Source organism: Canis lupus, chromosome 9 (assembly GCF_003254725.2).
Source record: "Canis lupus dingo isolate Sandy chromosome 9, ASM325472v2, whole genome shotgun sequence".
In the NCBI taxonomy this organism is placed as follows: domain Eukaryota; kingdom Metazoa; phylum Chordata; class Mammalia; order Carnivora; family Canidae; genus Canis; species Canis lupus.
The window spans coordinates 27007961-27029339 of record NC_064251.1 but is presented as its reverse complement, the minus strand read 5'-3'; the positions used below and the strand labels follow the sequence as shown (position 1 = coordinate 27029339).

The window sequence follows — 21379 nt, the reverse complement described above, 5'->3', positions numbered from 1 at the left end:
AAATCTTAAAAAAAAAAAAAAAGTCGGGATCCCTGGGTGGCGCAGCGGTTTGGCGCCTGCCTTTGGCCCAGGGCGCGATCCTGGAGACCCGGGATCGAATCCCACGTCGGGCTCCCAGTGCATGGAGCCTGCTTCTCCCTCTGCCTGTGTCTCTGCTCTCTAACATAAATAAAAAAAAAAATTAAAAAAAATTTTTTTTTAAATTAAAAAAAAAAGTCGGAAGATTACAATTGATTATCTTTGTTTTTAAAAAGCCAGCAATACACTTGTTTGCATGTCACCATGCTAAGCTATGTGAAAAAATATGACAGAATTGGCTTCTAATTCAGGAGAAGCTTGCACTAAAGAGGGCTACCTACCTAGACCTAGTCAGGAAGGCTTCTAGAAAATTCACCATCTACATTGCCTGCAAGTACAGACTGCAGCTTTTCTCTGCTCCCTATCCTGCTCTGAGTGGGCCTCATCTCTAGAACCTCATAACAAGTACTTGGTAAAATTTTGTTTTTAATCAGGCTGTACCAAACAAACCGTTTTATAAAGGCAATCTCCCACGAATACAAACGCCCCACTTTTACAAAACATTCTAAAACGAAACGGAAAAGATTATCTAGGAATACTTCTGAAACATAGACAGTGCTGTAACACTGGAATTAAAATTCTAGATAAAGTAGAAAATATCTGCATCTGTGAATATCAAGCTCTACTCAATGGCTAGGAGCGGACACTAGGAATTTTTTAATCCTAACCAGGTGGCGAGCTGGGATAGGAAATGCTGTTCCAGAGCACGACAGAGAAAGCAGCCACCAAAGCCCGCTGCCTCCAAGTTTCCGACAAGTCTATTTGAGCATTTATAAATGAAGTATTTGATGCAATTAAAAAAAAAGTAAATAAGATATTCACTCTACAACCTAAGTATTCCTCAACACATTTAACCTGTTAAATCAGAGGTACCACAAATTTTTTTAAAACAAAGTTGTTGGAAATTCTCCTAGGGTATGAAAACGAAGGGAAACTAACTGTAAAACTTGACCAGGTCATAGATTAATTTCATAAAACACATAGCCAGCCTTTTCCATTATTCCTCTTCACTGTTCAATTCTTTTAGGGGATAGGCTGGAAGGCTCAGGAAAACCTGCAAAGACAAGTTCCTGGAGAGGTGGGGGGGAGGTGAGAGTGTTAAGAGAACCGGAGAGGCTTAAGCAAACAATCTAGAGGCTCTCAGAATTGCAAATTGCTCAACGGAGACCAAGGGCCATCTATAGTCTCACCCAGCCTCAACACTTCGACCTAACAGGTCCATCTGGGAGGTGAGGTGGAGAGGGAAAACCCATCAGGGAAAGAGAAGGGAATTAATTTTAAATATAAATGGGGTGGAGGACGATCAGATAAAAGGATACCTGGGGGGTGGGGAAAGAGATTCAAGCAGTAAAGGACATTTAATTCTTCATCAACTGATTGATCACTTTTCTTGGCAGTTCTACATGTCCTTCACAAGTGGTCCACAGCTTGAAGGTTTTAATACTCACCAAATCCTCTGAAGCCCGGGCTTGTGCTCTTCGGAAAAGATCCAAGTCATACTCGCTAGTCAGGTTTTCCAAGAGAGGTTCCCGAGTGTTCCCATAGGTCTGTCTGTGTTCCTAGGAAAATAATCAGAGTGTGATTCTCTTTGCTTCTAAGAACTTAATCTATTTCATTTCAATCAATGCCAACCAGAGGGCCAACCACAAGTATAAGCTATTTGTTTAGTGCCTACTATATGCCAGGCATTATACTAGGCACCAAGGACTGAGCATAAGACACAGTTATCAGGTTAATGCCAAAAACAACCATTATCCACCCTAGTGAATATAGAAAGAAAATGCTCCTACACTTCCTAAACAGTTTCATTCTTCTCTAAATGAGCAAATTGAGGGTCAGAATTCTAGGCCTCCACTTCATCTGAAAATGTGGACAATACAGATAAATAAAATATAACAAACCCAAAGGCACTACAAATTCCTAGAATCTTGAAATCCGGAAGGAGCCTTGGTGTATACTCTCAGATTTAAGAATAAAACAAAAACAATAAAACCCCACAAAATCTGAGACTTAGGGTCTGAGATTTTAGACTAAAAGGAAAAGCCTCAACAAGGAAGGGTATCTGCACTAAGTGGTCCTTGCTAAATTCTGTCTCTGTGGTCGCTGCATCCAGGACCCTTTCCACCCGTGGCCTGAAGCTCCTGCCTGAGATCTTCAGCCCCAGTGCATGGGAAATACAAGCTGGCCCCTTTAAAAAACATTGTACTAAATATTAAGGAAGAAGAAAGAGGCAATATTCATAGAAAATCAGTAGCATAAAAATAAGCCAGTTCTCACTAAGCATCAAATCTCACCATGGTACTCATGACAAGTATGCTGGCACCGGAAAGAAAGGTCACAAAGGAAACTTCTCTTTTAAACCTCTGATTCTAGCCCTTCCCACTCGGTCCTAACTCCACCTCTCACCCAGAGAATAGAAGACAATGGTTGTTAAGTGGAGTGGATGGCTCATCCCAGGGAGAACATTATAGAGTTCACATGTATATTAGCATATGAAAAAAACATTCACCAGGACCTTGACCTCTAATACAATTTCTTCCGGTTCTTCTGGGCCCCTGTGACCTGTATCTTTTGTTGTTGTTTTTTAAATATTTTATTTATTTATTCATGAGAGACTCAGAGAGAGAGAGAGAGAGAGAGAGAGAGAGAGAGAGAGAGAGAGGCAGAAACAGGCGAGGGAGAAGCAAGCTCCATGTGGGGAGCCCGATGACCGATCGGGGACTCCAGGATCACGCCAGGAGCCAAAGGCAGATGCTTACCTGCTAAGCCACCCAGGCGTCCTTTGAATTTGGAATGCCATCTAAGATTCAGGCTCTAAATATTTCTTCTAGTCTAATCAAAAAATTTTTAAGTTTAAAAAATCCTATCCAGCAGTTTTAAACAGGATGGTTGGATCCAAATAACCTAGCTCAAATTATTGGAAAGTAGATGTTTGTAAATTTTAGGAGCTTTTACTTCAGAAACTCTGTTTCCATATGATTTCTGGGCAAATTCTCTCTCTAAACCTCCGTTTTCAACCAACCAATCAATCAATAAATAAAATAAACCTCCGTTTTCTTACCTACGTAATAGTTTAAGACACCATCCATCAAAAAGGATTTCATAGATGATGGGAACAACATAACCACAGTGCCTAACCACTCAATAAATGCTATTATCATGTTACTTATTCCATGTCTACCCTACTTGTAGATAAAAACACGGAATTAGGCAGAGGGAAGCATACAACTTTGCACCTGACAACGCACTGGGGGAACCCTCCCCCTCTACAAACCCAGTAGTCTGGCGTAGGCGGTTAGCTACAAATTCGCCCACCACCCATTTCCTGCTGGTCCATTTCCATTTCATTCATAAGATTATCATTTTCAAGGCAGTGGGTATGACCAAAAATGTAAACACATGGCTTGGCATATTTTTGCTTTAGTGAGGCTGTGCTAAGTATTCACAAACCATACATTAAATAATCTGGTGCCTAAATAAGCCAATAGTCCAACTCCATGAAAAAATAAAAATACATACCAGAAAAAGACAAAAGATCATATAGCAAAACACATGGGGTGTGTGTGTCCTATCTCAGAGGGTGTTTTTTTTTTTTGTTTTGTTTTGTTTTGTTTTTAATTTTTTATTTATTCATGATAGTCACATAGAATGAGAGAGAGAGGCAGAGACACAGGCAGAGGGAGAAGCAGGCTCCATGCACCGGGAGCCCAACGCGGGATTCGATCCCGGGTCTCCAGGATCGCGCCCTGGGCCAAAGGCAGGTGCCAAACCGCTGCGCCACCCAGGGATCCCAGAGGGTGTTTTTTATTGGAATTTTTCTTCTCTAATATTTTTGGTATTTTCAGTAGGAAACACATTTGTTACCACATTTATAAATATCATTTATAAAACACATTTGTTACCACATTTATAAATATCATTCACATATATTTATAAATTATGTTTACCATAAATCTTTATACTTAAGTTAAACTTTAAGCAAAAATTTTTTGAAAAATTTTATATGAAATGAGGAAATTATAGTTCAAGTTATTTAGATGAAAACAGAGAATCCAAAGCTGTACTTACAGTAAAATCCAAATTACATAAATAAGGCATTATGTAAAAGGTTAGGAAAATATCTCCTCAAATGCTAACCATGGTTACTTTTTAAGGGTATAGGATTGATGTTTCTTTATGTATACTTTTCTTATGTGTTCTGTACTTCCCCCCCCCTTTTTTAAGATTTTATTTATTTATTCGTGAGAGACACAGAGAGAGAGAGAGGAGAGAGGCAGAGGGAGAGGGAGAAGCAGGCTCCCTGCAGGGAGCCCTATGCAGGACTGGTTCCTGACCTGAGCCAAAGGCAGATGCTCAACTGCTGAGCCACCCAGGGGTCCTGTGTTCTGTGTTTCCTATTACAAATGTGCATTACTTTTAGGGCACCTGGGTGATTCAGTTAGTTAAGCATCTGACTTCGGCTCTGTCATAATTTCAGGGTCCTGGGATCCAGCCCTGAATCCTTGGGCTCCCTGCTCAGCAGGGAGTCTGCTTCTCCCTCTCCCTTTTCCCCTCCCCCTGCTCAAGCTCTCTCTCTCAAATAAATAAAATCTTTAAAAAAAACCCATAGGCCCAAAATGTGCATTATTTTTAAAACTAGGAAGAAAGCTAAAATACTACACAAAAAATCTTGTTACAGACTGTATCACCCAATTAATTTTTATCATGCAGGAATTCTGTTTTCCCATTAAGATACTTTCCTACATACAGACATCTCCAACATCCTGGTATTTGTTCAATGGCTAAATTTAACCCTTTACAACTAAAGAGAGGTTTACAAACAACTACAGGATTGAATTTCTGTTTATCTAAATTATAAGGCCATTTTGTTTTTCAAAGACCTCCTGTTTCTACTCTTAACCCAGTTTGAGGGAGGATTATGGTAAACTCTAAGGGCCAGAGGTGGGCCCTTCTACTGGAGAAAACCAAATGGCAGATCTGAAAAGCAGAGTTTAGAAACCAAAAACAATCAAATGCGACTGGTAAGAGTTCATGCTGTTTAACTTTTTCTCACCATATATTTCTCTTTCTGCTCTTTGCTCAGCCCAGAATTCCTTTTCTTCCTGAGTTCAGCCACCTTTTCCTTATACCGCAGCTGCCTCTCTGTTGGTGCCTAAAAGGCAATAAGAGGACACTGAGAAGCTAGCTAGAAAATGCATTATGTCAGTAAATTTCAAAATCAAAGTAACAACACAAAACCCAACACAATATGGGCAGGGAAAAAAATGCCACATGTGTTACAGTCACTCTGTAAATACTATGATGATTTTAAAATTTGAAATTGGGTTCCAGACCACCATAGTTACTGTCAGTTAATATGGGTTCAGGAATGTACTTATTTTAGTAGTAAACCAAACAAAACATAAATTAAGGAGGGAAGCCTCCACCAAAGCAACAGGAATAAAATAAAGATCATTTCAATTCAAAAAGCATTTCTTGAATGTTTGCTGTTTTCCAAGACACTGATACAAGAATGAATAAAACTTTTAAACTGAGTAACACAAGAACCCCAGACAGACAAAAAAAAGAATCGCAGCTAACACTCATGGGAGTGCTTATTACCTGCCAAGCACTGGGGATAGATATTTGTTAGATGACTACGCTACCAGGTAGGTAGTATTCACTCCTTGCTATTAACAAGGAAATACTATTTAGGGAGATTAGCTGACCTACCCGAGATCACACAGCTAGCATAACAGAATCACAGTATTCAAATCCAGATTTGTTTGGCTCCAAACCCAAACTTCTCCCTCCTCACCAGGCTTCCTCTGCTATCCACCTATAATCTAACCACAAAAACAGACATCCATATGATGAGCTATGTATATACAATATGTGACAAGTGCTAAGCCAGCATCCTGAGAACCTTAAAATGGAATACGTAAGGAAAAAGTCCCCGGTGGCAAGAGATCTGGGAAATTCCTACAACAGCTGAGAGATGCTCAAGGCCTTGAAGGATAAACACAATCTCTTCTTGGCACAGAGTTAGGCAGAAAGACAGCAAGAGCAAAGACCAAAGGCATTCATGAAGGAACAAGGAATTAAGCATAATCAATAAGCAGGATGTTCAGAGAAGCAGAAAGATTAGGGCAAAGCAGCATCTTGGAATCCAAGGCAAGAGAGAAGTAGAAGAAAAATGAGACCATCAACAAGAGTCAAATGCTAATAAGCACAAGTCACTGGTGACCTCGGAAACATGCCAGCACAGTGAGGGAGTTTGAAAGTAACAAAAGGTTAAAAAGGAGATGCAACATGAGGACATGGAGCAGCAAGTGTAATCTCTAAAATAATCAGGACTATCTGCGATTACTATTATTTTCATAAACAACATGAGCCCTTCATTTATGAAGCAAAAGTGTTTGTCTCATGAAATTTTACTATCTGGAAAGCAAATATGCTTCTGAACGTACAACTGAGTATGAGTCACTTAGAACTACCATGGGGAACAAGAGGCATGGTTAAACCTAATGCCCGTTCCCAGGCAGAGGAGATCCAAGACTTGGCTCTCAGACTGTGAGCGGCCAGAGCTTTAACAAGGCCCATACCTGGTGCCTGGTTGCATGCCTGTTGTTGTCATCTTGCCTGTGGGACAGCATCCTTTCTTCTATCTGCTTATCCCGGCTCTGTGCTCTCACCTGCAACCATCAACAATGTCAATAAATCCACCTGCTTCTAAGACTAAGTTTACTTAAAAGCATAAGAATACAATGGTAATCCCTTGAATTTATGTTGTGCTTCTACTTTCAAAGGGTCTTCGAGTTTATCACCATCTCTACAAAAATAGGTAAAGCAGGCTTCACGGTCTGCTTTCTCAGCCATTAACTGAGAATTAGAGAAGTGAAATCATCACAGCTACACGGTGGTAAGGCGAAGATTTTAATGAAGTCTGATTACTGAGCCTGGACCCTTTCCACCACGCAATGGAGAAGAAACAAGAAACCTAAGGAAGCACAAGAAGAGGTGCAAAGAAAAGGTTGGAAAGCTGGGGGTCAAGTCCATGGGGAAACTCAACTCTGCAATTCTGTGATCTTAACACCAATCACAGCTGTCCAACAGCTTCTACTTCACCTTCCGGAAATGAGGGCTCACATCCAACCAGCTGTCGCACTTCACACAAAAACTTAGCACAGTCAAACCACCACCACTGGCATTTTCCCACAAATCTGCTCCTTCCAAATATTCCCTCTATCGACAGATAGCAACACTTTTTAAACCACCATCGAGTCAAAAACTTGAAGGTCAACCTTGCTGCTGCTTCTCCCCTCATCAAATCCATCAGCAAGTCTATCAGGCTGGCCCCCTCCAAAACATATCCTAAATCCGATCAATTCTTACTATTTCCAATGATACAGCACCTAGTCCCGGCCACCAGCTACTGCCTGAGCTTCGGAGCAGCCTTCTAATAAGTCGACTGCGTCCACTCCTACCCTCTCCAGTCCATTTTCCACAGGCAAACAAGCTGTGATTTTAAAAAGCATTTATGAAATGGTATTACATCTTTGCTAAAGCCCTCCGAGTGCTTCCCACAGCCATCACAATAAAGACATACTCCTCGTGCCAAGGCCTAAAGGTCCTTCAGGATCTGGATCCTGCTTCCTCATTTCTGATCATGCTCCAGCCACACTGGCCTACTCCTACTGGTGGCCCCTCAAACTCCACATAGGGTTGATCCCCACCTCACAGCCTTTGTGCTTGCTCGTCCTTCCACCTACATCTCACCTCCTTGATCTTCACATAACAGTCTCTTTGCCATCAGCCATGACTCAGGTCCAATGCCAACTCCTCTGCAAGGTTCTTCCTTAACAACCTGAACAAAAGCAGTGCCGTACTCCCGTCACTCCCAAAACAGCCGTATCTCTGTATCTTTAGTTTTTTGTTCCTCACACATTTATCACTGCATGAAATTCTTCTTTATTCATTTGTATGTGTTTTGCCTCCCCCAATGAGAAAGTTAGCTCATTGAACAGTCTTTTCTCAGTCAGAAAATCCTCAGATACCTGGCACAGTGTGCAGTCACCGCAATCTGTAACTGAATAAAAATGGTAATACTCTTGATTGCAATCGTTTACCGGGAAACTCAAGGGTAATCAAGTATATGCAAGTACTTTAAAACTACAAAGCTTTCAATAAATGCAAGGAATTAGTCTAATTTTTCCATTTGGAATTCTAAACATAATAAAAATATGTATCTTTCAGAAATTCTATGGATCCTCCAAGTTCCAGTAGTAGAGATGGATTATGCAGAGCCTGATTTCTCTTGCGAGGAAGAAAAAAACTGAAGAAAAATTCAAGAAATGCTTTCCTTCTTTTTCCAGAATTTTCTTTCTCAAACTGAAATTTTTATTTTTCTTTTTAAAAAATAAATTGCTTAATTAACTTGTTCACATTGCCGCAAGCCAACAATTTAAAAAATTGTACCTTAGGAAAACTTCTATGTGAAACCATCCACAGTATCAGATCAGGATATTTAAAGACAAGAGGCAGAGGATAGCTCTCAAAAAAGAGACCACAGTTCTTTTCAGAGAAAGACCTAGTGCTTTGCTGGCTTCTGATGCAGATGTTTTGGTCTCAGGCTAATGGGAAGACCTACCACTTGCTCTTATACAGAGCAGAAGAAATAATGACCCTCCTCACACAAGAGATTTGGACTGAAGAAAAATAAGAGTGTCTTCAACCTTAAAATCCATATAAGAATTCAAAGTATACATACTTTGTTAAAAGACTATAGAAGACATAAAGTAATTTCCCATCGTGTGGTCTAGCTATTGAATAAGAGAACTAATTCCTGAATCAGAAAGAACTAATATTAGCTAGGGATTCTAATTTTTCTTAGGATAAAACTGGCTCAGACAGGAATAAATCTGTGACCTTGGCGTTGTCAGAAAATAACAGCCACAAGAACAACAGTTAACACTTTGATGTAATGAGCTTGGATAACCTGTCCAAATACTATCCACGCAATCCATTTAATTAAGAACGTTTTCAACTCTTGCTTCTCCATTATTAGTTCCATTCCTGGTAGCTGCAACCCACACAGAACATATAAAATAGGATCTCAGACTCTCCTAAATCTATTACCCTCAAATCCCAAAGGTTATTTAGGACTATATTTCTCAAGAACTTAAAACAAGAACCAGCCAAGAGTAGGTGTGATTGAGGGTAACAAAAAGGAAAAGTATTCTGTAGAAACAGAGAGAAAGGGGGATCCCTGGGTGGCGCAGCGGTTTGGCGCCTGCCTTTGGCCCAGGGCGCGATCCTGGAGACCCAGGATCGAATCCCACATCGGGCTCCCGGTGCATGGAGCCTGCTTCTCCCTCTGCCTGTGTCTCTGCGTCTCTCTCTCTCTCTGTGACTATCATAAATAAATAAAAATTTAAAAAAAAAAAAAAAAAAAAAAAAAAAAAAAAAAAAAAAAAAAAACATTTTTAAAAAAAAAAAAAAAAAAAAAAAAAAAGAAACAGAGAGAAAGGAAAATAATTATGAAAAAATTTAAAGAGCAAAATGTCTTCACAGATTCATGAGAAGAAAATCTAATGCATAAATATTGAGATCACATATTTATGCAAATTATTTCCTAATGGAATAGGTCTCTGGCTGTCATTGAAGTCAACTTTCAACGGAAAGTATCAATGCACTACAAGATGATATTCCAAGTATTCCATATATAATCTCCCTATTTCCTTCAAGCATTCATTACATACTAGAATTCTTTTATCTGTTTGACTATTTTTTTAAAAAACAACTGTACTTTTGTTTCCTTCACTAGAATGTAAGAAAAAGGACCCTGCCTATTTGTTCACATTGGATCCCCAGTGTTTAGTAGAGTACCTGACAAACCTTAAGTAAGCACTCACTGGATAACTATATGTCAAGTAATGAATACAATTACCTTGCATTCATCAGCTGAGAGGTTATGATAGAGTGGACATCCTGAGATGGAGAAATGTCTCTCATGCTTTCCTGTAAGATGTCCTGTTAAAAGAAGGGAAAACTTAATCTCAAGATAAAAGATGTAAGCTCATAAAGTGATAGTTCTCTGTACGCCAATTGTGTTACCTTCCAAATATATTATTTTTATCCAATATATATCTGATCATAGATTGAATCTACCAAAGGTAAGTGATGACAGGGCCATAACTTGCACCCACAATAAATTCTTTTCTTCCGGGCAGCCCCAGTGGCTCAGCAGTTTAGCGCTGCCTTCAGCCCAGGGCCTGATCCTGAAGACCCAAGATTGAGTCCCATGTCAGACTCCTTGCATGGAGCCTGCTTCTCCCTCTGCCTGTGTCTCTGCCTCTCTCTCTCTCTCTCTCTCTCTCTCTCTCTCTCTCCCCCTCTGCCTGTGTCTCTGCCTCTATCTTTCATTAATAAATAAATAAAATCTTAAAAAAAAAATTATTTTCTTCCACAGAATGGATCTGGCGATCTTTGAATATACTTGTAGTATGTTCAATATACTAGTAGTAGTTCCTTCTGTTCTTCTGATAATGTATTTCTCAAATTCCAAAAAATCGTAAAGCCATACATTTATTAAAAAGGAGCAAAAACAACATTTTCTTTTGGTGATATTTAACTTTTCTATGCTAAATTATCAAGTTATATCGATATTAAGTGTTGCTTCCTTTCTATTATGCAATGATATCAAAACTGAATTGAGCATTTTGCAATAATCCAAAAGAAACTTATGGAAAATGAAGAAGAAAATGGACTCTTCTATTATGGAAATAAACATATTTTGGCAATTTTGACCTAGATTAAATATATTCATTTTTTTGGAAGGGGGCTGATTCTGTTTAAAGACTTAGGCTTCCAAAACAATGAATAAATAAATAAATAAATTAAAGACTTAGGCTTCTTCTGTAATCAGATTTTTAAACAGGCAGTTAGTCTTTATAATAGCCAAGCTACAAAAGTAACTCAAGTGTCCATCCATAGATAAATGGATAAAGAAGACGTGTGTTCTACATATATATGTATATATGTATACACGGACACACACACACACACACACACACACACACACACAGGAACATTACTTAGCCATAAAAAAGAATGAGATCTTGCCATTTATGATATGGACGGACCTAGAGGGTATTATGCTAAGTGAAATATGATAGAGAAAGACAAATACCATAGGAGTTCATCCATATGAGGAATACAAGAAACAAAACAAAGGAACAAACCAGACTCTTAAATACAGAGAACTGGTGGCTGCCAAAGGGGTTAGGGGGTGGGGGGGGAGAAAGAGGTGAAATAGATTTAAAGGGGCTCAAGAGTACACTTATCTTGACGAGCTCTGGGTAATATATAGAATTGCTGAATCATTATATTGTACACCTAAAACTAAACACTGAAATAAATAGGAAGTTACCACAAGGCACTCTTATTGAGAGGACATTAATAGCAATAATATAGAAAGCTCATTTTATCTAAGGGATATACCTCTTCACTTTTCTATTTTTCATGTGGTTTTGGGAAACACAGAGGGAACTGAACATTATTTCCTTTTTATAAGTTTCTTTAACCAAAGGGTTTACAAAACTTCTGGTTAATGAAGACAGCGGGATTTAAAAAATCATATGGGATTTAAAAAGTCATACATGATTTAGAGTAAGCTTTAAAGAATGAAAATAATTCACATATTGGGGGAGAAAGGAATCAATACATGATATGTAGATTGCCATTTCTCCAGGACTATATTATTAAAAATGTGATTTTTGGAGATCCATTCAATTTATCTTGCATAGAAAAAACTACCCTCAGTAATCCAACATCATTATAAAATGTAAAGTGTCAATGTTATAGAAACCCTCCTTTTTCTATAGATATTTCTTAGACATACTTCTATAGATATTTCTAAAATATTATGTATCTATAACTTCTGGGTAAATTATTCAAGTCATGTCTTATTTTAGAATATATGAACTAAAACCAATTTAATGTGTCTATATTAAAAGTGTTAAAAAGGAACAGTTAATTTATTGATCTAGCAATTCTGCTATAAATTTATTCCTACAGGTTTTCTAGCAAGACACTAAAATACATACATATAATGCTTCCATTACAGTATTATTCAAAATAGATAAAATGAGAAATAATCTAAATGTCAATCCATACTGGACAATTTTAAAAATTTATAAACTATGGGATGCTTGGGTGGCTCAGTGGTTTAGTGCCTGCTTCTGGCCCAGGGCGTGATCCTGGAGACCCGGGATCTAGTCCCACATCGGGTTTTCTGCATGGAGCCTGCTTCTCCCTCTGCCTGGGTCTCTACCTCTCTCTCTCTCTCATTCTCTCTCTCTCTCTCTCATGAATAAATAAAATCTTTATTAAAAAATAAAAATATAAAATTTATAAACTATCAATGTAATGAATTCTCTGTATTCTTTAAACAGATGGAACCCTAAGTATCTTTTTTTTTTTTTTTAAAGATTTTATTTATTCATGAGAGACAGAGAGAGAGAGAGAGAGAGAGAGAGAGGTGGAGACACAGGAAGAGGGAGAAGCAGGCTCCACGCAAGGAGCCTGATGTCCGACTCGATCCCGGGACTCTGGATTATGCCCTGAGCCGAACGCAGATGCTCAACCACTGAGCCACGCAGGCATCCCAGTAAAGTAAAATATCTAAGATGCGAAACCAACCATTATATTTTCCCTTTTGCGATAACACAAAAGAAATATATATATATATATATATATATATATATATATATATATGTGTGTGTGTGTATAAATGTGTTACACACACATGCACACTTGCTAGAACCATTCATAAAAAACCCCCAAGAATAATTTTATATCTGGCGATATGAATAAAGGAAAACTTTTACTTATGCATTTCAAGGCTCCCTGTAGGGTTTTCAGTTTTCACAGGCACAGAATACTTTTACACCAAAATTATTTTTAAAAATTAATGACATTAAAAAAAAAATTAATGACATTATTTTGCTGAACATAAAGAGTGGAACAGGATCAAAGACAATTTCAGCAATGGATTTTTTTTTTTAATTCAGTAATCTCTATGCCCAACAACATGGGGCTTGAATTCATGATCCTAAAATTGAGTTGCATGCTCCAAGCCAGCCAGGCACCCCTTATCAAAAAATAATTTTGGAAGTTCAGGTTCATATGTTTCAAACTTTGCCAGTATATTAATACGAGAAGTCAAAGTAAACTTTCCTCTGATGCAACAGATTTATATTTATCCTTTCATCTACTCCAAGGAGGTTAAGGACTGAGCATAAATAACATACCGTCAGGTCCAACGCAGACCTCATCTCCTCCTATCCATTCTGGTTGCTCTGTCCTAGGCATATTGGCCCGTAAGTGTGCTTCAAACTGCTTAAGCATTCTTGTGTCCCATACCCTTACCACCTGTTTGTGTGTGTATGGTTTGTATATATGCACAATACCTTACCCTCTCAGCACTCCCTCATTTTCCTTCAAGGAAGTATCTCTAAGCTGACGTATTATGTATCCACCTGTCTTGCCTTTCCCAATTAGACTATAAGCTCCATGACAGTAGGAACTTTGTTTGACATGTTCACAGCTACACCCCCAGAAACTCAAACGGTGTCTGGTATGTGGCAAACAGAGTACATAAAAGTAACAATTTAGGGAAGCATGGATAGTGACTAGCAGAGCTTGAGTCTCTTCCCTTGCCATATGAAAAGTAGATCCCCTTACCATCTTAAAGTACATTAGCTAGCTCTTAAATACTAATGTTTATATGATGATGTCTATTCTTAGTTTTTCATCATTTACCCAAGGATACTGATTTAGGCCTGAAACAATTCTTTTCTTTGAGTGATGACTGGTGTGATGGTTTAGGGGAACTTATTATATACTCTATGCATTCTGAGGAGTTGAAATTATCTGAGAGAGTGGTGCGAAGACCAGGAAAAGATCCAGATAAATTAAATGCTAGGGAAAACATACTGTGGGCCTGCAAAGCAACAGCTTACTCTGCTCTTTTTTCTGAACCTGATGGTCAGGTTGAAAAGTTCACAGATTTGAGAAGCAGACTCAGTGGAGAAAAGCCTATAATGTCAATCAGTGCCTTCCAACTCTAGACAAAAACTTAAGCCCAACACTTGGAATGAAGCTCACTTAAGGAGCGTTAATAAGGTTTAAACCATCATAAGAATCTGTCAGTAAAAGGTAAAGGTCATAAAAAAAAAACACTGAGATACTCATTTATCTGAGAAGAGATACTTGTCTGGTTTATATTTATCAAATATAGAAGACCTACAACCACCAAAGTCACAAAAGACCAGGGTCTCATCTGTGCCCTTTTAGTTTCATGGCCGTGCAAGAAGAAATCTGTTTTTCTCATTTCCTTATCAGCTCTAACCATACAACCAATATTCTGCATTAAGCTCAAACTATGTACCACACAACAAGCCATTTTGAAGATAACTGGTCTTCGGTTTTATTTTTGCAGGAAAGAGGAGGAAATTTTCACAGGGAGCTTTCAATAAACTGGTGGGTGCATCCCACTTAATGTCCTTGCAACCAGATCTATTCTTATTGACAACAGACCAAGAAGCAAAAATACTTCTTGTTTGAGTGGGCAACCCAGTTGATATTCTGAGCACCACTGAAGAACCTAAAGAGCTAGATCACAAGAGAAGATGAAACATTTCTTCATGATCCTAATTTCAGAGGGCAAAAACCATAGAACACAGGTGTCAGAAAGCTGGTCACACTCACCTAGGGAGTTACAGCCTGGAGTAGGACACTTCATATTGAAATTGTAGCTTTCATGGAAGCGACGGCGCTTGGGACGATGAGAGAGATCGCTGCCTGAGTCCTTCAGGGACATGTCCTTGGCAATGCTCTCATCATGAGACACGTTGGGGCTGGAGATGTCTATGTCAGACTCAGAAGAAGGGGCATTTCCAGTTGGAGTTCGAGGTGGAGACTCATCATGATCAGCTGTATTTTTAGTTTCTAAAGCAAAGCAATTGGGAGAGCTCATAAATGGGGTTCATTTAGAGGTTTACTATTCAGAAGAGTTTATGGCTATCATTTAACCAGTGACTTTTAACCACTTATCTGCTATAAAGCTACTAGGAAAATGAAATTAACATCATTCTTTTGTGCTACTTTACATCCTAAGTAAAATCCAGTTTTTGGGGTTTACCTAATATATTTCACTTATCTGTGCTTCTCATAAGCCCCCCATCACAGGTAATCAAAACTGGATGGAAGTAAATTTTTCTTTAAAATGACTATCCAACTCTCCTTCCAGGAGACACACAGGATGGAAGAGAAATGAAAACAGGTGTCCTCCTTGATGACTGACTTGGTGTGAGTGTGAACGAACCTGACTCTTGAGCTAGCGTGTCAGTAATCTAACAATTCAGATTGTAAATCATGGGTTGTAAACCAAATGCCTACACTTGCTGGGCAAGGCCAAATAGAGAACCAACTGTCCACCTTAAGGAGACAACTACTTTTCCACTCCAGTAATCAATGCTGTGAGTGAATGGCCACCACACGTTCCCAGAGTTTCCAGTTTTTAAAAGAAACTAGTAACCCAGGTTTTTATGTTTTGATGTGAAATTCCCTATTTTCAAATGTTGGCAACAAACTTCTAAAAATGTAAACACTGAAGCACCTAAGAGGCACAGTGGCTTAAGCGTCCAACTCTTGGTTTTGGCTCAAGTCATGATCTTGGGAGTCCTGAGAACAAGCCCCACCTTGGGCTCCGCTCAACATGAATCTGTTGGTACCTCTCCCTCTCCTTCTGCCCCCCACCATCTCTGCCTCTAAAATAAATAAATAAATTAAAAAAAAAAAAAAAAAAGGTAAACGTTGTGCAAGCAAACTAACAGAGCATATTGGCAGGCTATATGCTCCTCAGTCTGTAATTGCTGCTCTAAGGCCTAATTTGGGCTGGTCAATCACAATCTCAACAGCTCACCATCCCTCATTACCAAAGATCACTCCTCCTCAAAAAACAGAGATAAGTGGACTGACAAGCATGACTTTAAGAAAATGTGGTTCAAACTTTCTTCATCTATAGGTAAAAGGGCTCCAGTTCCTTTTGCCTATTATGGGTCCAATCTAATAATTTAATTACTCTAGTCTTCAAGAGTACTCTAATACAAAACTATCCTCAGTGAGATATTCAAGAAAGCAATCAGGTAAACAGCATTTACCTAGCTGAATTTGGTCAGTATAAAGCATCTATCTGCAGAGTGGCCCCAAGCCTTCCTTAAGAGAAAATTGACCAGATCTTCTCTGTAATTGATCAAATCATCCCATACTCACTCACCTCTATCTGAAAAGTCAACCACTTGCTCTGTTTCTGAGCCAGACGAACGAGTCTGACGAAGGGGGTATTTTTTCGGAGTCACTGGGGTAGGCTGTTGCTGACTACGGGTCACTCTTCTGGTAGAATAAGCAGGCTCCTCAGTGCCAAAAGATTGCAAATTTCGAACAGGACTGGAATCTGATCCCCAATTTTAAGAGATAATAAAACAATTAGAGAAGAAGGAAATTTGGGTTTTATTATCCATATGATTTATTAGCTGTATACCCTCCTCTTTATGCCTCAGAAAATCTGACAAATAGGTAAAATACCTATTTTATTAAATAAAATATAAGCTAAAGGGCCAAGATCAGGTATAGAGGTACAAAATAGTATAGAATAGGGATGCCTGGGTGGCTCAGTGGTTGAGCGTCTGCCTTTGGCTCAGGGCGTGATCCCAGGATCTGTTATCGAGTCCCACATCGAGCTCCTTGCAGGGAGCCTGCTTCTCCCTCTGCCTATGTTTCTGCCCCCTTCTCTCTCTTTCTGCGTCTCTCATGAATAAAAATTATTTTTTAAATATATAGTATAGAATAGTTTAGCTCCTGGAATCAAGACTCTCATTCAATTCCACTCCACCATACCAACTAGCTATAGCATTTTGGGCAAGTTCATCTCTTCAAGCCTTTGTCCTGATCTATAAAAAAGGCAAAATACTAGTTGCACATTCCTCACACATTTACCATGAGAAGTGAGATATTTCATATAAAGCATTTAACGTGACTTCTGGTACCTAGATCTAGCGCTTTCTAAATATTAGCTGTATCCTCTCTTCCCTTATTCCAATCCACTAAAACAGATATTCTACTACTAAAGATATAACAATATACAAATATTTCCTTTCCTTAGGGATCGCTTAGGTTCTTTTCTTCCTGATTACCCTCTTGGATACTCTGAAGCAAAATCATAACAGATTTATGAAGAGCGAGGCAAGAACATAGCTTTTGGGATTCTTTGAGATAACAAAACCTATTCTGAAGCACCCAGCATCCTTTTTACATCTCTAATTTGATGACACTTAAAAAAGAACTAGAAAAAGATTCAAAGCTGAAATTAAAGCATATTTTAAATGACAAAGATCTTAAAGTGATAGGTAAATTTTACAGTTCTCCAAAGAAGAAAACTGAAATTTTCAAACTTTTGGGTTAAAAAAAGTTAGTACACAGCTAGGTTAGGCTCAATTCATTAAGAATCTACATTTTGCTTTTGAGAAGGCCACCTTACATAGACTACATTGTGAATAATATCCCTAGAAGTTGTGCAACTCCACAGTTATGAAGTACAACAACTAGGAAGAGACCCAGGACCCAGGTATTTCCTAGCTGTTTTTAATATTTACAACTTTCAGATGTCCAAGGATGATCAATTATGCTTTGTAAGAATATTATGTCTCTTCCCTTGCATAAACTGCTCCCTCTGCCTACAATAACATTTTCCCATCTTTCCACTGTGAGTTCCTATTAGATTCTTTAGGATTTCCGGGCAGCCCTGGTGGCTCAGCGGTTTAGCGCCGCCTTCAGTACAGGGCATGATCCTGGAGACCTGGGATCGAGTCCCATGTCAGGCTCCCTACAAGGAGCCTGCTTCTCCCTCTGCCTCTCTCTCTCTCTCCCTCCCTCTCTCTCTCTCTCCCTCTCCCTCTCTCTGCTCTATGAATAAATTAAAAAAAAAAATCTTTAAATTCTTTAGGTTTTCCACCTTGGACACCTGCCCCAAGTTGTCTGCTTCTTGGAGGCAGTTGTTGAACTTCCTAGATACTCTATGCAAACCTCTCAGAGCTCTTACCACAATGCATGACCACGATCAGCTGAAAAATCTATATCTTGCACTGAACTGTGTGTGAGCACCTTAAGGGCAGGGACTATGATTTTTTTCTATCATGGCATTCCACTACACAGCATCATATCTGAATTACAGCAGTCATGTATCAAAATTCTCACTATGCTAAAAAAAAAATAAAAACTTTCAAACTGAGAATCCAGAGACGACAGCTACATTTCAGCTGAAATGTTAAACTCAAAAATAAAGTTAAGAACAGTTGTTGAGAATGTTCCCATTTTCTTGCTTAAAAAACTGTTTTTCTCTCCTTTTGCAATGTGTTCATAAAGCAATAACCAAATTGGCACTACTTATGTGCTTGAAGCATATTACAAATTTTCCCCCTTAATTTGTTATCACCTATTGATCATCAGCTTTGTGTATTAACTACAACCTTCCTTCCACCACAGGGAATCCCAGAGCAGAACCAGGAGGGATTAGGGGTACCCTCCAAATCTAAGCCCAGATGGCTAATTGCACTAGAGAACCTTCAAACTACCTTTCAACACAGAGATTCTCCGTTCTTTACTACCAAAGCAAAATTCTAGGTATTTGCAACTGATAGTTTGGTATAACTAGTTATATCTACTAATTGTGTCTGGCTACATTACAGAAATAAATATAAGTTTTGGAAGTCTGAGAAGTACTGAACATCCTCCCAAAACAAGTTCAAGATACTATTTTAAATCCCTAAGTCGGGATCCCTGGGTGGCGCAGCGGTTTGGCGCCTGCCTTTGGCCTAGGGCGCGATCCTGGAGACCCGGGATCGAATCCCACATCGGGCTCCCGGTGCATGGAGCCTGCTTCTCCCTCTGCCTGTGTCTCTGCCTCTCTCTCTCTCTGTGACTATCATAAATAAAAAAAAAAAAAAAAAAAAAAATTTAAATCCCTAAGTCTAAGCCATTCTAATAAAGTAAAGAGATGGCATTCCCATTTCCATGCTGATGGAAAAGCTGTAGGGAAAAGTTAAACGACTTAAGACATACATGTGTCACACACCATTATATTAGACATAGTTCCTTTGGATCTACAAATTGGACAATACCCCAAACAGAAACATTTTTAAAGACCTGATACTTCTGCAGTCATACACTCTGCATTTTACCAGATTCTGTCACCTACACCAAGCCAAGAGACCAGACCAGTTTCCACATTAACACAATAGTATAATGACCAGTGAGTTGGCTATGAGGCATGGTCAGGAAGAATGAATTCTTATACCTTGGGAACTCTGGCTCAGCCGGGCTGAGGAGCGGGTAACTCGGGCAGATCGCCGGGATGTGCCATCACTCTCTGAACTGTCTGTGTGCTCGAGATCTGTAGAAAAATCGGAATCTTCGGTTCCATCTGAACTACTGCCTGCATTCCTCTGTAACACCATAGATCCAGACATTAGCACAGAAGCATTTACTCTGTGGGTTTGTGTTAACACTGGAAATAAAATGAACCATGATACTGAAAATACTAAGGAAGGATTCAACTGCCAAACACTCTTTTCTTAAAGCATTTAAAATGGAACAACCTACAAATAAAGCACCTTTATTAAATGAACGAAAGATAATTAATTCTTACTTTATTAACACTAATTCTGTAATAAGTCCATTTATCAGTCAGTACTACAAACTGGAAATAAAAGTACCCCATTCAAAATGGTCTGGCTGACATAACTATGCACTTAAAGTCCATGGTGGTGAGAAATCAATGCTAGAGTCCTTTTAACTTTAGAGCAGCTTTTGTTCAAAGTCTCCACAAACAGCCATCACATTATTTTAAACATCTACTAATTCTAAATATCATGGTCCACAACTCTGATACCAAGAGAACTTAAAGACTAAAATCCTTCTTCCTTATGTGGTCTAACTATGAAGTTTCTCCACACGAATACCAAAGTGCTTAAAAAAAAAAAAAAAAAAGGCAGCTTCCACATGAAGACTTGTAGATACTCAAAAAGAGATATTATCATCTCCTTAATTAATAATTATTTGTCAATTATTAGCTTCCTGAACCATGATTAGCCATACAGATAACTTTTAACAGTTGAACATTAACACTATACCCTTTACCAAGCCAAAAAGGATAGAGAATTTGCTTAGAAAACCATACAAAACTTCAAACTACAAGCCCCTTATTTTCTATTCAAAACCCTTCAGGCCAGTTGTGTTTGAAATTCATAACTTTTTGGCTTTTTGGAAGAGAGATATTTTGCATATATCCCGCAAGTAACGCCTCATCATCAAACACATTAGTATTATTTCTACAGCAGGACATATAAACAATCACACCCAATGAGACACACAAAAACTCTAAGTAGCCTCAGGATAGTTCAGGACAGATTCAGCCAACCAAGTAAGTTACTAAAAACACTTACATTTTCAAAAGCTCTTTGTATTTGGAAACTGCAGAAAGGGGACTGTGGACCTATTCCAAGGCACCAATACTATTCCAGCATTTGGTGAGCCTTAACATAAATACCGTCTACCAATGTAGACCATTTAAGAAGATAAAAGGTACAAATACTTTATTTGAAAACCTCTGTGAAAAGAAATATTTCTGCAGAAATGAGCAAGAATACCACACAACTTTCCAAATATATCAAGGGTAACCTGCCCAGAAAGAAGCAGAGGCTCCAGAGTCACAGAAAATCCCTAAGATGAAGGGAGGAATCTTATAGGTCATCTAGTCCAATTACCTAGATAGTTCGATCCCTGACCATTCCCTCCTGGTTTGACCCTGGAATTCAGCTCTTCTCTCTGGCTTCCACCATCTACTTCCCATCTTACTCCAAAGCATACTTAATTGCTACCTCACTTCCCTCCCACAACACTTAGTATATACCATATACCCCCAAGTAGAGAATTTACTAGCTCCTTCTACAGTTTTTTATGTCCGTTTTCCCCATCAGACTGTGATCTCCTTAAGCCAGGGATCATGTCTAATTAATTCGTGAATCCCCAGCAACTAGCACAGTAGCAAGTAGTCAATAAACATGTGTTGAACTGAATTAGATTTGTTCTGTAGTCCTGGCTCCGTCGGCTACTGCCTAATGGGAGTGGCTTGGGGGCACTCCCATCAGGCCTGTTTGTACAGCTGCAAAGAAAAGGGATGGGGGTGTCCCTAGGTGACCTC

General features: G+C 38.9%; 1 protein-coding gene across 4 annotated transcripts in view; it reads right to left on the bottom strand.

Annotated features, from left to right (window-relative positions):
• KAT7 (lysine acetyltransferase 7) overlaps positions 1-21379 on the bottom strand; it is a 33567-nt gene that overhangs the window by 11188 nt on the left and 1000 nt on the right. The window contains exons 2-8 of one of the 4 annotated variants that reach the window (XM_025440526.2): positions 19475-19570; positions 16400-16576; positions 14830-15069; positions 10007-10089; positions 6663-6752; positions 5132-5230; positions 1527-1637 (exon numbers count right to left, since the gene is read on the bottom strand). In XM_025440526.2, coding sequence (XP_025296311.1) covers positions 1527-1637; positions 5132-5230; positions 6663-6752; positions 10007-10089; positions 14830-15069; positions 16400-16576; positions 19475-19570 — 896 coding nt within the window. Of the gene's footprint in view, positions 1-1526; positions 1638-5131; positions 5231-6662; positions 6753-10006; positions 10090-14829; positions 15070-16399; positions 16577-19474; positions 19623-21379 lie in introns of all 4 variants that reach the window. The other 3 variants (XM_025440528.3, XM_025440527.2, XM_025440529.3) reach the window with 3 other exon arrangements.